General features: G+C 39.7%; 1 protein-coding gene and 1 pseudogene across 1 annotated transcript; both read left to right on the top strand.

The window, feature by feature from the left end:
- The first annotated feature begins 5,651 nt into the window (after positions 1 to 5,651).
- On the top strand, positions 5,652 to 7,030 carry LOC122647834 (protein EI24 homolog). The gene is made up of 3 exons (XM_043841135.1): positions 5,652 to 5,778; positions 5,865 to 5,930; positions 6,805 to 7,030. The coding sequence occupies exons 1-3, from the start codon at positions 5,666 to 5,668 to the stop codon at positions 7,010 to 7,012; spliced, it is 387 nt and encodes a 128-aa protein (XP_043697070.1). The 5' UTR covers positions 5,652 to 5,665; the 3' UTR covers positions 7,013 to 7,030.
- A 2,574-nt stretch (positions 7,031 to 9,604) lies between these two features.
- Positions 9,605 to 10,781, top strand: LOC122647835 (annotated as a pseudogene).
- The last annotated feature ends 5,250 nt before the right edge of the window (positions 10,782 to 16,031 follow it).

Raw genomic sequence — 16,031 nt, 5'->3', positions numbered from 1 at the left:
ATCTCTCGCAATGTCAATTGTCCTCGCTCTTTCGAAGTCAAACAAGTAAATAATCATGGATAACAAAATTGATTTGATGTGTTCAAGTTATAATCCGAACAAAGAGGAATAAATTGTAACGGAAAATAACTAATATTAAAATTAATAGATAAATCATTGTTACAAATCATATTATTATATATCATTAATTGTAAGGAGAAGATAATTAATATTTGAACCATAATATCAAATCATGCATTTATTATCAAATATAATGAACAAGGAGATCAATGGAAGAATTGTTACAAATCGATTTTTCTATTCACAACCTCATACTCATTGATATGTAACAACAGCAGAGATACGAAGCATTGAAGAAAGGGTATAGAGGGACAAAGAACTTGACCTTAATTTATGAGTTGGCTTTACAAGAAAATTTGAATGAGGTTCAGCTACTAATGGAGTAGAGAGTTATAGCATAATCTTTAAGCATGGTATGTTGTTGAGATCATTATGCACATCAGTCATGTTCAGGATAATTTTTGAGAATTGTACGCTGAATATGACTTAAAGTTATTTGCATATGAAATGTAGATCATCGAGTCTACTTTCTAATGCCACTAGAATCGGGTCAAACGGAGATATGACCATTTCTCGTAAAGGCTCACAAATGTGCCTGTAATTTATTACAGCGATCATCCGTCACAGTAAATTCTATGTCCACAGAACACAATGACGGAAATCCATGTTGTGTCTGTCATAGTCAATTGCCACTGTTTTTGAGACGGACGTCCATGGGTTGTTATTGAGTTGCAAGCAGAGTCATCTCGTGTTGTTACGTTTCACTCGACTTTGAGTACCTTTCGGGAAAATTGGACAAAGACTATTTCGAAACAAATTCTCCATTGGTTTTGTATAGAGACCATGCAACCAAGTAGAGATCTCTTGCTTGAGAGAAAGACCCATGAGCTACTTTTTTCTTTTCTATCCATCTCTAGACAACCAAACCTAACCTAAAGAAATGTTTGAAGTCCAACACAACAACCCTATAGGTGTCAATTGTCATCGTTATCCTTACCACACAAAAAAATTTAAAAAAAATGGTCATCTTCATCATAATCTAGGTAATCCAACCTAAGATAGAGATCACTGGTACTTGAAAATGCACGACTAGATCCACCATAGCTTATTGATGGACCGAACTAATATGGTTGGAAGGCTAGATATGGGATGACGTTCTCCACAAAAGACGACTCGCTCTATGATATCCTCATATGATGTGAGGAATAAAGAAGTACTAGATTGGCTTGTTATGCTTTCTCGTTCTTTCTTTTGTTTCTCTTTCAAATTCGGTGTTCAGTGTTCTTCGTGTTAACACTTCTCTTTTTATTCACTTTGAAAAAAATAGTGTTATAGTTTGATTTCAAATGGACAGTTGGATGGATCTTTATCTTCTCAAGTGCACCTTGAGGTGCATTGCCCAGTGCATTTCACTATAGAAAACTTAACATGATGCAGAAATTAATGGAAATCACAACAACAATCACACAATAAACACAAGATTTACGTGGTTCGACAAGGTTGCCTATGTCCATTGTGAGATGAAATCTGTTTCACTATCAATGGAGAATATGGTTAGATTCGCTCGTCCTCGCACCTCTCTCAGATTCCTATTGTTACAGAGAAAGAACTCTCGCTACAAATTTATAGTAAAACCTTATATAAGAAATTTACTGAAATACCCATATAGTCTTTAAAAAAGACATCATACTCCTATCACTCGTGCATCCGACGATGCACTGAGCAGTGCACCTTTAAAGTTCATCCTCTCAGTCTCAGTCAGATGCTCAAATGTGGTGCACTGGACACTGCACTGCACTTGAGAGGATAAAAATTCCAGTTGGATGTCTCCGTCTAACAGGCCTTGTCGCTTGAACACTAAAGGCCTCATACCTTGGGTCCTTTAACATGTGACCATCAACCCCTCAAACCCAACACCATCTTTGTGTGTGTGGCTGTGATCTTTGAACAAAATCCTAATGCATTCCTATAGGCATAAATTGAAATAGAAATATTGTTTGATTCGTCGATCTTCAAAAAAAGAAATAAGCAAAGTTGCGTCGTTGAGTGACAAATGGGAAATTCATGGAAAATTACAATCCCCACTGCGTAATAGTGCACCTACGAGTCTTCATCGATGTTATTTTTTGACCGCAAGACCGAGAGTTAATTATCGAGACTTTGGGTTATCAGGACACATGCTTCATGAAATAGTTCATGCATGCTTGTTGTCGGGGGCAACAAGATCAAGTTGGTAGGGATCAAAATATCCCTTCATTTTTCTATTGATCTCTATGATCATCGATCATAGGGGCCCCTCTACCATTGTGTATAAATGGGCTATTCTTTTTGGTTATAAGGGAGCTTATATATTAAAAATTACTATAAAGAGTTGCAGTCTTAAGTACTTCTTCCCCATAGCATCATTCTGCAAGAAACCAGAAAGTGTTGTGGGGAGGAGTCAATACAAAGATCATCCTCCTGTGAGGAGTGCAACAAATTCGCCAAGAAATCCACACAATTGTTGGTTTCACGAACATGATGAGCAAAAACACGACTTGCAAATGAATCACGCAACTCCCAAATTTCCTCCACTAGCCATCTAACATCCCAAGTGATCCGAAATGTCCCAACAGTCATCTGGATTGCAACCTTTGAGTCAAGCCTTACTTGAACTCGATATAGGTTGAGAATCCTTGCGTTGACAAGACCACATCTAATGGCCTGTAACTCCATGTGCACAGTATTCACATCACAACACCCACCAACAATCGCAAATAAAGGCCTTCCCAAGTGATCTCGACCAAGTGCCCCATAACCTCCTCTTCCTTGCCGCACTGAACCATCACAATTAATCGCAACCCAGTCACAAGGAGGTGGCGTCCAAAAGTGATAGGAACCCTGTGGAAGTGAAAATGGAACAGATATACCCCAATGACTAAAGAAAGCTCGGGTTAGGCTGGTATCAATGGTTTTCTTCGTGCAATCCCCAAAAGCAAGCCTAGTATCCATGATGACACGATGCAGGATCGAGGCTGGGGCGCTATACTTCTGAGCATAAATGGGCTATTCTATTTCTATAGATATGGTAGAGGGGCCCTAACACCATACTTTTTTACCGCTGCCCATTGGAGACATGGTAAAGTTTATTTGTTCGTAAGTTGTGACGGTTCTGTTGGCTAATACCTTACGATTTAAAAGGTCATGCATTCGACTTTCCTTGGGCTTGTCTATCCAAAAAAATTGTTACCGTTGGATCAATTTGATAAATAAACCAGATTTAGTGATGAGTATATAATATGAGTTGCAAAAGTCTGGGAGGTAAGAACTGGGGATTGTTTTTTTTGGTTTTTTTTTGGTTAAAAGGAATATTGGAAATTTTGCATATAAGGAAGGACAAGTTTTTCATATACCAATATACTCACATTGTATACAATTTGAATCCCTTAAAAGTCTTATCAAAATATATATATATATATATATATATCCCCTAAAAGTCCAACATGAAATTACACAACCTATCCCTAATTTTAAGGTGAACAGAATGTAGAAGAGATGGTTGACAAGAGACGTTACAACCTATACAGCTTTTTATTGGTCTTATTATTATATAAGACTTGGCCACTGTATTTTGATGAAAGTGAAAAAGATTCTACTGAATGGATTGGGTTTGTTCCACTGATTACATGTAAGAGCCGTTGAAATGGAATAAATTTTTTTTGTTTTTGAAACCGAAGTAAAAATACTTGATTCATCCTAACTACTTTCGTGGCTTCCTCTTTGAGAGAGGTTTCTATTGCAAATACTATTTGTTTGGTTTCGCCTTTGAGGGTTGAGGCGTTGAGCCGTCAGCTTCATAGGCTTTGGAGAAGAAAGAATATTAGGCAGAATCCTGCAAAAAAATATATTGACGGTCCTTCGACGTCGATGGTTGTGGTAGCAAAATTCAAGGTATCAATGATGCATAACGGTATTGACCGGTATTTAATACCGATAAGATACCAAAACACGTATAATTTGTGTTTTACAAAAAAACCCACAAGTCATTTCGGTATCTATTTCTAAATCTATCTATCTTGTTCAGTTATGATATCGAAGAGAACCCGGTCGATACCCTCCATCATCTCCAATCTGTACTGAATCAATCGACACCTTTCTTTTGCAACAGCTAGCGAAATATCACCGTCAAAGTAAATGTTGAGATTCACAACTTTAATCAACCCAAAACGAAAATATTGTATATTGTCCGTTCTTCGGACGCCAAGATTAGCCATGCATTGAAGGCTTATCAAGCGTACCAGTGCCTCTGATGCAATTTCTTGCGATGCAAACTGCTTCAACACCTCAAAGTACTTAATCAAGGCGATTCCAATACTCTGTCATAAAAAAAATAGCCATTATTAGTATTAAAAAAAGTTGTTATTAGTATTAAAGAAATGCAGATTTAAAAATTATAAAAACACTTACCACTAAACAACTAATAGGATCTATAATACGGATCTTCGCTAGCTTGGCCACTCCACCACATATCAAACCAAACACATCCAACACCACATCCAGAATCGTATCCGCATACAACATATGGATCTCTGTACTTACTAGATGAATCGGATACAACAACACCAGTTTCGTTGCCTTGAGTGCAATCAAAATTGCGAAAACCTCTTTTGGGTTTCCGCCGTCCAACACAGGAACCTACAAAAATCATTATTTGAAAAAATAGAAGAATACAATATTAGAATGAAGTATAAAACGTTTAGTTAATCCAATACATTTATTCCATAGTTTATAAATAGAATGGTGCTAAAATAAATGATTTTACATCATTGCAATTCAAAGAGGATAACTGCATCTATATTCAATCTCAATGGGGCAGCTATCAAAAGAGAATAAGCTCAATTAAGCTAAAAAATCTTGAGATAACCAAATGGCATTCCAAACAGGAGAATATTGGAAGTATTAGATGCTAAAAATGTGCCTAATAAAACTCTCAAATGTTGCCTCGACCTAACCACTCTCAATACTCTCAAGCTCCAACCTATCTAGCTCTCACGAAAAAAGCGACAGGGATCGAACCTCCATCGCTCTCAGATCTACCATCAAGCTCCAACCTCCATCGCTCTGCCATCAAGCTTCAAATGAAGCTCTGTCCTAGTTGTTAGAACGAAGCTTCTCCTAGGTATATTCTGAGTTTTGAATGTTTCTCACTCGCAAGATCAATTTTATGGCAAATTTCAGGGGATCTTTATTGCCTCAGTACTGGGGGCGGTCAAGTGCCATCGTGCGGTTGGACACCACCCATCTGTGCACGGTGGGGCCCACTATGCACACATGGGCGGTGCCCCAACCTCATGATGCGAACTTGACCGCCCCAGACTGGGGGCGATAATTTTCCAATTTCAGGCTTCACCACAATAAGACGAGGAAGGCTTTTTTTTGTTTTTTTGATAAAAAAGACGAGGAAGGCCGCTGCACTGGGGATAAACATGTAGACAGCATGGAGGAAGAGCAGCTCAGGTATTCTTCTTCTACTTCTTCATTCTCTTTATTTATAAATTCGTTTTTCCCTTAGTAGCCCTGAGGTTCAACTCCCCTGGCAGGTATGCTCTCTCTCTTGTAAACAATTATGGCACTGAAGATGGATTCTCTGAGACCACAGGTCAAGCAAGCCGTGTTACAGAGGATTGATGGTTTCAGGGAGGCATGTTGTCTTCACAGGGTCGTCTTCCTCTGTTTCAGGTTCACCCTTTTACCTCTACTTTCTAATTCTAATTCTTTTTTTTTAATTATATTAACAATTATGGTCAAAACTTTTCTTTTCACAGGTCGAGGATGCTCCTGATCCGAATCGGGCAGTGTTTTCTATTGAATGGCTTGATTTTCTTAGGAAGGTAATCTACTCGCTCTCTCTGTTGGTTTTTCAATTTTGCATCTTTTCAGTTCCAGCGGTTTTCTTTTACTCTTTTCTCCTTGTTATTGGGTTGACACTGTCACAAGTTTGTGTTTTACATTGTAATTCCCTTCAGAATATTCTTTATTACTGACTTGAGTTCTTTCTGTCTAAGGAAGATCTGCATTCCATTGTTAGGACTAGATTTTGGGAACGCATTTTCAGTGCACTTGGTTTGAAGGGTCCTACAAATTATTCCAACACAGTTTAACCAATTCTAAGTTGACTCAAATAATCTTCACAGTTGGGTGCAAAGAATTTTAGTGCATTCTCTTTGGACCACTTCCCTGCAACTTTGACTGCCAATTCAAGTCTAGGGTAAGGATGGGAAATGTGTTGCGTTGTTTGCTTGGCATAATACTTTACCCAAAATAATTGGACAAGAATCCTCAATGTCCAATTTTTATAGTAGTTGGATTAACTATGGCTCATCCAGGTGGCTCAAAATTGGGCTCTGAGTCTTAAAATTGTAGTTCAAATTCCAGTGGTCAACAGCTGGGGCGTCTAGCAGATTTTGCTTAAACTTTTCGTTGTATTTCCTCTATGGATCCATTTTGTCTTTTTTAACTTGCACAATGTAAATGAGCTGAACAGCCCACTTTACTACTTTACTTCTATGTACCTTCTCTATAGTTTCTGTTTTGCTTTTATTCAAATTTTTTTATTTTTTTTATTTCCCAATTCCCCCTAGTGAGAAGCTTGTTTATATTCTTGGACCAGTATCCGGTTGATGTGTAGAATTTCTTGCATGTCAAAATATCTCATTTCAGCTTGGACACATATTTTAAAATTTATGAATCTTTTCACTATTGCAGCATGTTTGTTATAAATTCAGTTGTCATTCCAACTCTAGGATGGATACCAAATCGATGCCCAAATTTTGGTTCAGACGATCAATGTTCCTTTGCTGGTGTAGTAAAACTTTATTCCATCTTACGCTCGGGACTTATTCAGCTTTCCTATGTGAGTATGCAGATTATCTATATAATTAAGCTTTTTCTTTTGCAATTGATTTCCTTATAGATGTCTTTTATATGTTTACCCCAGACATGGGCCTGTATTATTGTGTTGTACCTTTATGTGTCTTATTGGTTAACTTCCATATCCTGTCTGGAGATTGGTACAATAATTGATGATTATGCATTTCTAATATTTTTACCGTTGAGTACCGCTGTACCCACCTAGCAGTTATGACATTAAGACTTCAGAGTGAAGTATTGTCTATAATATTTTATGCATATTTTGGATTCGCTTCTCTTTTATTTCCATTATCGGTCCCCCAACCTCAGTGGTGGTATGTGGAGATTCATTGTTGAATCTACAAGCCTTTGCTACCAGATTGAACATCTCATCCCATTAGATGCTAAAGTCTACTTATGATTTATCATATGTTTTGGCTAAAAGTCACGTGCAGTGAGCCTAAGTTATATCATTGGCCTCTTTCCTGATGTAGATATTTGATACATTTTATCTGCTGTTATTTTTATTGTCTTTTCTCCTAGTTATTTTCTCTGAGACCGTCTTCTTATTTCCTTCTTATAGCTTGTTCTGGCATCATCTGCTTAAAGTCTAGTTTGTGCTGTATTACTAGTCTTTATTTCTTTGTGGATTCCATTCATATTTATTTGTCATAAATAATCCAGTTGACTCTGAGTATTTTGTTTTGGTGTTTCCCTTGCAGATATTTTGGTTTTATCCACTGTATGTTTTCAGCTTTGTACTAAGCATTCTCTGGTATTGACCTGTTCCTTATAATCTACCATTTTTTATGCTTAAGAGCTTCATAAAGTTTCTTGTTTATAAGTAGTATGTCTCCTTGCGAATATAATATTTTGCTATTGGGGATTTTGGTTTGTGACATATTGCTATTCTATTAAAGCATGAACCTCCTCATGTCTTGCGGCTAAAGTGTGGGTTATGACTAAATTGTATCTGCTATGACCATATTACTTTCTGCCAGTTTGTGCTAATGCCTAATCTTCTTCTTTCCCTCTGAATAAATGCCCCTTCACAAAAAAAAAATAAAAAAATTGGGCAATGGAGGAGGTAGCATTCACACTTGGGGGTTTTATTTTCATTATTTTCTTTAGTAATCGAGTCAATTAGGGAATCTCCAATATAGCATGCTGCTGGAGAGTCATGGTCACAATGTTAGTGAGAAACAAACCTATAGAGGAGTCAGATAAAGTGGATCTTTGATAGTTGAGTGAGGGACAAACCCAATAGCAAAGAAAACAGAAGTTGCTAGCAAGAATGGCACGCCAGAATCAGAAGCAAAAGCTGGGCACAAAGGAAATGAGAATGGGACAACTGTTGGGAGTACCCAAGAGAGGCTTGTTGAGGAGATCAGAGTGAGTCTGAAGAAAGGATGCACTGTGAGCCAGCTGCAGTCCAGATTAGGCTCCCTGTCTGGCACACCCCAAGAGGTCATGAATGCTCTGTTTGAGGCCCTGTTTGAAGGTGTTGGGAAAGGATTTGGCAAAGAGGTGGCCAAGAAGAAGAGTTACCTTGCTGCTGCCACAGGTGCAGGATCGCAAATGTTTCTGCTGTGGGCAATTGAGGATTTCTGTGGAAAGTCTAGCCCTGAAGTTGTGAAAGTGTTGGCCTTGGCTCTCAAGGCACTGTACGGCAGCGATGTTCTGGAGGAAGAAACTATAGTGCAGTGGTATCAGGAAGGCTTGGCTGGAGGCAGTACGAAGTCACATATCTGAAAGAATGTGAAACCTTTCATCGAGTGGCTCCAGAGCAGAATCCGAGTCAGAGGAAGAATGATTTGAGACACCGGAATCCCCCCTTCTATTAGCTTGTTTGCCATCTTCAGCGTATGTTTTTTCCGTTCTACTAGATAGTGTTGGTGTGTTGTCCTTGGAGTGTGTCCTTGGAGTAAGTGTTGGTGTGCTCTAATGAGTTACATTAGTATTTCTACTATTAATGTTTAGTGTCTGAAATATTGAAGTGCAGCTTTTGGATATTGTTGTTACCATGTTGCTCCAAATGGTTCTGTTATAGTTGTGACCCTTAACTGGGAGGGTTGTGTCACGCATGACATTTGAAGAACATTGTGTACTCTGCTCCCACTTCACACTGAATCATTATCATCTTGGTAAATAAAATTAATGAGGCATATGCATATTTATTTAATAAAAGTAAGTGAGAGGCAAACCTAAACAGGAGTCAAAGGTACCCACTCCCTTGTAATTACTTAATACACACCTACACTAGAAAAAGAGAAATCAATAACTTGAACCCTTTTGTCAATCTGAACACCACAATTAGTACTGATTTGAATGAAGAAAAAGGGAAAACAATAGCTTGAACACAATTTTCAATGAAGAAATGGATTTTCCAAAATGGTTGTTGTCTCAATCATTAAAATAGGTGAGTCTTTAGCTCAAACGGAAGAGCACGTGGGATTACACCCATGGGATGGTGGTTCGATTCCACCAGGACTCGAGAACAAATTTTCCTTTCATTTTTATTGTCTGTAGGCCTACTTGTTTATTTTTTTTGTTTTTGTTCCTCTAATCGTGCTCTTATGAGGTGATTCGGGTTTGATATTTCTCTCTATTATCAAATTATTTAACTTTAATTATGTCCAAAGAAGGATAACCCTGAGGTGCTCTTAAAGAGAGTCCTTGCATATCAGTTGAAATAAAGCCCAAATGTGGATTTATTCCATGTTCAAGATTCATAGCTGAAGGAAATGCTATTAAAAGGAGTATAACTCGTTTCAGAATGCACCAAGTCCTGAAGCTTCATCAAGGAGAGACTTGTTTCAAATTGTATCTCAGATTTCACAGATTAGTGAGTATGATCCACTAGATCTGTTCTCTGGATCCAGTGAAAGAATACATAAGGCTATCAAGGCTCTGTTTGTCACACCACAGAACAATTTTCGCATATTCCGAAATGGTTCTCTGATTTTTGGGGGATTGGGAGGTGGCACTGACAATACTAATTTCGTGGGTAGTGAGGCACTTGAAGATTCGAGTGAGGGTCTTATTCAGGTGGACAATGGTTTGCGTACAGCAAGTTTTCTACAGCTTGTATCAGAGACAATTTTCAGATCAGGAGTGTTGGACCGGCTTTCGGAAGCACAGAAGCTTGATCTGCTTGACATAGAAGGGGCTATACATGCATACTACAACATTGTTTCTCAACCTTGCAAGGTATGTAGAGATTTGGGTGACGACGAATTCTCACGCATATGTTTATCTCTGCATTCTATTTCATTGGAAGAAAGCCTGAAGATTGTGCGGGATTATTTGATGGCTACAACTGCAAAGGATTGTAGTCTAATGATCAGCTTTAGACCGAGGGAAAATGGGGATCCAGGGTCCCCACATGTATGCCTGGAGTCTACAAACCAAAGCTTTGAATACAAGGTGTATTTCATTGATCTGGATATGAAACCCTTGGAGAAGATGGTTTACTACTATGAATTGGATCAGCATATAGTGAGCTGCTACACTCAAATGGAGAAGATGAATAATGGACCATCATATTTTGCTAATAGTGGAGGTTCTAAGACTGCCGAGATTCAACCCGATAGCAGTGATGAATGTCCTCAGTGAAACTTTTGCAGAAAACAATAGTGTCAGTGGAACTGTTATGTTCAAAGTGCAAGAAGAAGGTGATGAAGTTAATTGCATAAATTCTATCGTCCTTGACACTTCCAAAAGCACAGTGTCTGTAACTGGAGATGCTGATCCTTTCGAGATAATAAGAAAAGTGAGGAAATTCAGAAAAACTGCAAAGTTTGTCAGTATAGGTCCTCAAAAGGAAGAGAAGAAAGATACCTTTATGAGTCATTTCCCATTCATTGTGTTTATATTTTAGGAATGAAAAAGGTTTATCTATAAATCTTAATCCTCAAAAGACAATAGCAAACCTTATTATCTAAAGTACAAGAATACTTTATCGAATTGCATTGTGACCACATATCTAAAGTACAACATTTATAGCAGAATCATGAGTATAATTATAAGAGAAAATGAACCAATTGAGACTAGTGGAAGACAGAGGAAAAATAAAGCTTATTCAAAGTTCAAACAGGACTAATTGCTCTGTACCTGTCCCAGTATTACTCCAACAGCCTTCAGGGCGACGAAGAATGATATGTAGATGACCAAAACAGGAATAACTACAATAACGCCCATGAATATAAGATATGCTCCCACAGTACCACTCCTCTCACTGAGCATCACCATCAAGAGAGGATGAACAGTGAGGATCGACAGAGCGGTAGAGGCCAGCACAGCCAATGATCTGATTTGAAGCCCTCCAATAATCTCTCCCACCATGACTATCACGTTCATTAACAAAGCTGAATATTTTAATTTTTTTTTTGCGAGTATTTCATCCTTACGACTCAGCAACTCAACCTCTCTCTCTTCTTCAGTCAAAGATTGGATCTGATCGGCCCTCTGGTTGTACAAGAGGTCATCAGTGCCTCGTCCTGGAGAAAAAAAAAAAAATTTTATTTTAGATTCCCGAATTAGCAAAAATAAAGAGGAAACATTTAAAATACATCGTTCTTACCGCAGATCATTGATGTTACGAAGGATATGAAGATCCCCAACACACCAGGAGCAGGAGGAGCACGAGGTGGAGGAGAGAGAGGATTATAGTCCAGGCCTGGATCAGGATCAGCATCGTACAATTGAAAAGAACGATAAGCTTCTCTACTTTCTTCACCAGCCGCAGAACGTGCCGGAGAAACCATGACTTCAGGAGGAGAAGGAGATGAAGGAGAGAAGGAGCGGGAGAGAAAGAGCAGAGAGGAGAAAGAGACGACGGAGAGAACGAGCGGGAGACAGATATGGAAATCTCACTTCAACGAATTCAAATTATAGGAATTCAAATTATAGTTTAGGGTATTTAAAGGTTAGCGGGAGAAAAAGAAAAAGAAAAAAACAGAAAAATTTCAAAGCAAAATAAAATTTGAAATTGGTGTTTTTGTGTAAACGTGTGCTGCATAAAATCTGTGCACAGTCACTGATCGAGCTGTCAGTGTTTGGTTTTACGTCACCCGAGAAAACAAAAAATCTTTGTCAGATATATTGAAAAAGAGGGGGGGGGGGGGAAAGTTAACTTCTTTGAAGTTTTACTTTTTATGTTTATGCTCGCCTGGGCTTCTTCATCGGTGGTTAATGGCGGACCAGGCCCAATATCTGTAGATGGTAATGGGCTACGCAGTGGTGGCCAACGTTTTTGGGTTAATCTTTTTCGCGGTTTTAAGGTACGTGAGGTGCAGGTTCTCTGCCCTACTTTGAGCCAGCAGTAGTTAATGGCAGAAGGGTTGCATTTTATCCTGCCGAAGAGTTAGAGGAAGAGAAAGATAAATGGGATGCAGCGTTAATTGGGTATGTCTTCGGCCCTAGACCATCGTTTACTACTGTACAAGGCTTTGTGAAAGAGAAGTGGGGGCACGTTGGTGGCGTTGAGGTTTTTGGTTTAGAGAGTGGTATTTTTGTGTTTGATTTTCAAGGAAATGATCTTAGTCGGCAGATACTGGATGAGGGCCCTTGGACCCTTGGTACCCGTCCACTGATCTTGCGGCCTTAGTCGCCGGAGATTTCGCTGACTAAGATCAAAGAGTCTGAGTTGCCCCTGTGGGTTCGTCTATATGGTCTCCCAAACACTATTTTTATTAAAGTTGTATAATATGGAAATACTAAAGACAAGGATTTGAATGGAAATGGTTACCTTCTATTGATATGGAGGCATCCATATATACAAGAGATACAAAATTCAAATACCCAACATAGTCCTAGGATCAAGCTATACAATAATATACAATCAACATGATTCCTAAGATCAAGTTATTCTCAACTATCCCAAGCCTAGAATCAAGCTATACAATGAATATACAATCAATCATCCTACTCAGCAGATTATGAAGATTCATACGGTAATACTCCCCCTCAAGTTGGAGCGTGTAGGTTACAAATGCCCAACTTGGAAGCAAGACCGTTGAATTGTTCCCGGCCAAGTGATTTGGTAAAGAGATCGGCAATTTGGGCGGAGCTTGCAATCTTTGCCGGACGGAGAAAGCCTTGTTGGAGTTTGTCACGAATAACATGGCAATCAATCTCGATATGCTTCGTACGTTCATGAAAAACGGGATTCGAGGCGATGTGAATGGCCGCCTAATTGTCACAGTATAATGGGATTGGTGAGGTAGGAACAATGCCCAAATCATGTAGTAGATAGGATATCCAGGTGAGTTCGCAGGTTGCAGCAGCCATGGCCCTATATTCTGCTTCCGCCGAACTATGTGAGACAGTGGTTTGTTTCTTGGTCTTCCAAGAGATTGGGCCAGATCCAAGAAATATGTAGTAGCCCGTCATGGATCACCGGGTCATGGGGCAAGTTGCCCAGTCCGAGTCACAGTAACCACTAATATTGAGCTCGGTATTGGCTGAGAAAAAAATTCCCTGGCTTGGGGTGGCTTTCAAGAACCGCAGTAACCTGTGCGCGGCATCTAAATGGGGTTGCCGAGGAGCATGCATGAACTGGCTTAGAATATTGATAGTGTGAGTGATATCTGGTCTCGTTACTGTGAGATATATTAATCGCCCAACAAGCCTGCGATAAGAAGCAGGTTCAGTGAGGAGCTCTCCTTGGGAATCAGTGAGACGCAAGTTGAGCTCCATAGGGGTGTCAGCTGGCCGAGTTCCAGTGAAACCACTGTCTTGAAGGATGTCTAAGGCATATTTCCGCTGTGAGAGGTAAATCCCTTGGTGTGCTCTGGCAACTTCAATGCCCAAGAAGAATTTTAACTGGCCAAGGTCCTTGATGTGAAAATTGTTGAAGAGAAAGTTTTTCACTGTGTCGATCAAGGTGCTATCTGTGCCAGTGATGATAATGTCGTCTACGTAGAGCACAATGTAGACACTTTTGGTGTCTTGGTTCAAAATAAATAAGGAATTGTCTGCCTTTGATTAGGAGAATCCAAATGTGAGTAGAGCCGTTGAAAATTTGGAGAACCATTGTCGAGACGCTTGTTTCAAGCCATATAGAGATTTTTGGAGCTTGCAAACAAGGGTCTCCCCCTTTCGACGATAGCCCGGGGGTGTCATATAGACATCTTCGTTGAGATCCCCATGTAGAAATGCATTATGAACGTCCATTTGGTGAAGGACCCATCTTTTCACAGCTGCTAAGGCAATGAGGGTGCGAACTGTTACTAGTTTTGCGACAGGTACAAAGGTATCGATGTAATCAATACCTTCCACTTGATTGTAACCCTTAGCCACTAAGCGAGCCTTGTAGCGTTCGATTGAACCATCAGAACGCCGTTTGATTTTGTACACCCATTTTGATCCAATGGGTTTCTTGCCAGGCGGTAATGGGACTAGGGACCATGTCTGATTTTCAAAGAGAGCCAAAATTTCTGCCTTCATTGCATTGCTCCACTGCAGGTATTTCATTGCCTCTGTAAATGTAACAGGTTCTGTGGTACTAATCAAAGAGGAAAGGAAAGCAATATGTTTTGTGGAAAAACGATTGTATTGTAAGTAAGGATGAAGTGGATGAGAGGTACCTTGGACTGTTGTTGAAGACGGCAATTGCGAGTGTGTAAACGAGCATTGATAATCATTGAGGTGTTTGGGCTTGAGTCTAATCCGCTGCGGTCTAGGATTTGTTGGTGCAAGTGGTGGTACGGTTGGGGGTGGTGGTGGAGCAGGAGGTGGTGAAGGGTCGGTGGTGGGTGGTGGTGATGGTGGACTAGAAGGCGCAATGGGAGGTGGGACAGGTAGCTCGTTGGTTAATGGAGCTAGAGCCTCATCCTCCTCATTACCAATGGGTAGAAGAGGGCGCACCGATTGCTCGGTGGAATCTGAAATTTTTTCAAAAGGAAATACATGTTCATGAAATGTGACATCCCGAGAAATTATGATTTTTTCTATTTGAAGATCATAGACACGATACCCCTTTTGCCCGAATGGGTAACCGATAAAAACTCCCGGGGAGGCACGTTTATCAAACTTATGAGCAGGTGAAGTGTTTCTTGCGAAGCATAGGCACCCAAAAACCCTTAGGTTGGAAAAAAAAGGCCGTTTACCAAAAAGTAATTCATATGGGGTTTTTCCTTGTAAAACAGAGGTGGGTAAACGGTTAATTAAATAGGTGGCTGTTAGGATGCAGTCACCCCAAAATTTAATGGGTAAATGGGCTTGGAAGCGCAAAGCACGAGCCACATTGAGAAGGTGGCGGTGCTTGCGTTCCGCCACACTATTTTGCTGTGGTGTGCCAACATAACTGTATTGGTGGAGAACCCCTAAGGTTTGTAGATGTTGAAATGTAGGGTGGTTTAAAAATTATGTGCCTTGATCGGACCGAAAGATTTTAATTTGGATGCCAAATTGTGTTGCAACCATTGAAAAAAAAGATTGGATCAACAAAGGAACTTCAGCTTTGTGCTGCATAAGATAAACCCAAGTTGTTCTAGAAAAATCATCCACAATGGTTAGAAAATAACGTGCCCCGAATAAGGTTGGAGTTCTATACGGTCCCCAAACGTCAAGATGTATCATATCAAAAATAGATGTAGTTGAAATAGAGTTATTTGGAAATGGTAAGCGTGTTTGTTTTGCCATAGGGCAAACAATACATGAACAATCCTTATGAAAATTAATATTAGAGTCCAAATGTTTCAAAGAAGATAAAATGGATGAACCAGGGTGACCTAGAGTCCAAATGTTCCAAATGTTCCACAGATACCATACACTATACCTTCCCCGCAACCTTCCCATAACTCTACTCCTACCCAACTTTATCGCACCCAGCGTGCCCCACCCCAAACTTCTAAAGGTAGACATTCCCTATATATATCAGATTCAACCAGAGCTGTTCGGAAGGTTAAAAAGGCTCGTCTTGGAAGGAAACTGGCTGTCGAGAGCATCAACGATGGGCCAACAGTTGAAGTCATGGAAGCTGGGCAACATAACATTACTACTGAGCCTTTTTTATCGAAGGGACCCGTGGAGACTGGGGTTTATCAGTCCCACGGGTGGCCATGAAGATCATTAGCTGG

This window comes from Telopea speciosissima, unplaced genomic scaffold (assembly GCF_018873765.1).
Source record: "Telopea speciosissima isolate NSW1024214 ecotype Mountain lineage unplaced genomic scaffold, Tspe_v1 Tspe_v1.0196, whole genome shotgun sequence".
NCBI classification, from domain to species: domain Eukaryota; kingdom Viridiplantae; phylum Streptophyta; class Magnoliopsida; order Proteales; family Proteaceae; genus Telopea; species Telopea speciosissima.
Note: the sequence above shows the minus strand (reverse complement) of the source record. Positions and strands in the feature narration are given on the sequence as shown.

Coding starts and splice junctions, on each gene's coding strand:
- LOC122647834 (XM_043841135.1), top strand. CDS start 5,666: ATGGCACTGAAGATGGATTCTCTGAGACCACAGGTCAAGCAAGCCGTG. Junction 5,779..5,864: donor GTCGTCTTCCTCTGTTTCAG/GTTCACCCTTTT, acceptor TTCTTTTCACAG/GTCGAGGATGCTCCTGATCC. Junction 5,931..6,804: donor GGCTTGATTTTCTTAGGAAG/GTAATCTACTCG, acceptor TCACTATTGCAG/CATGTTTGTTATAAATTCAG.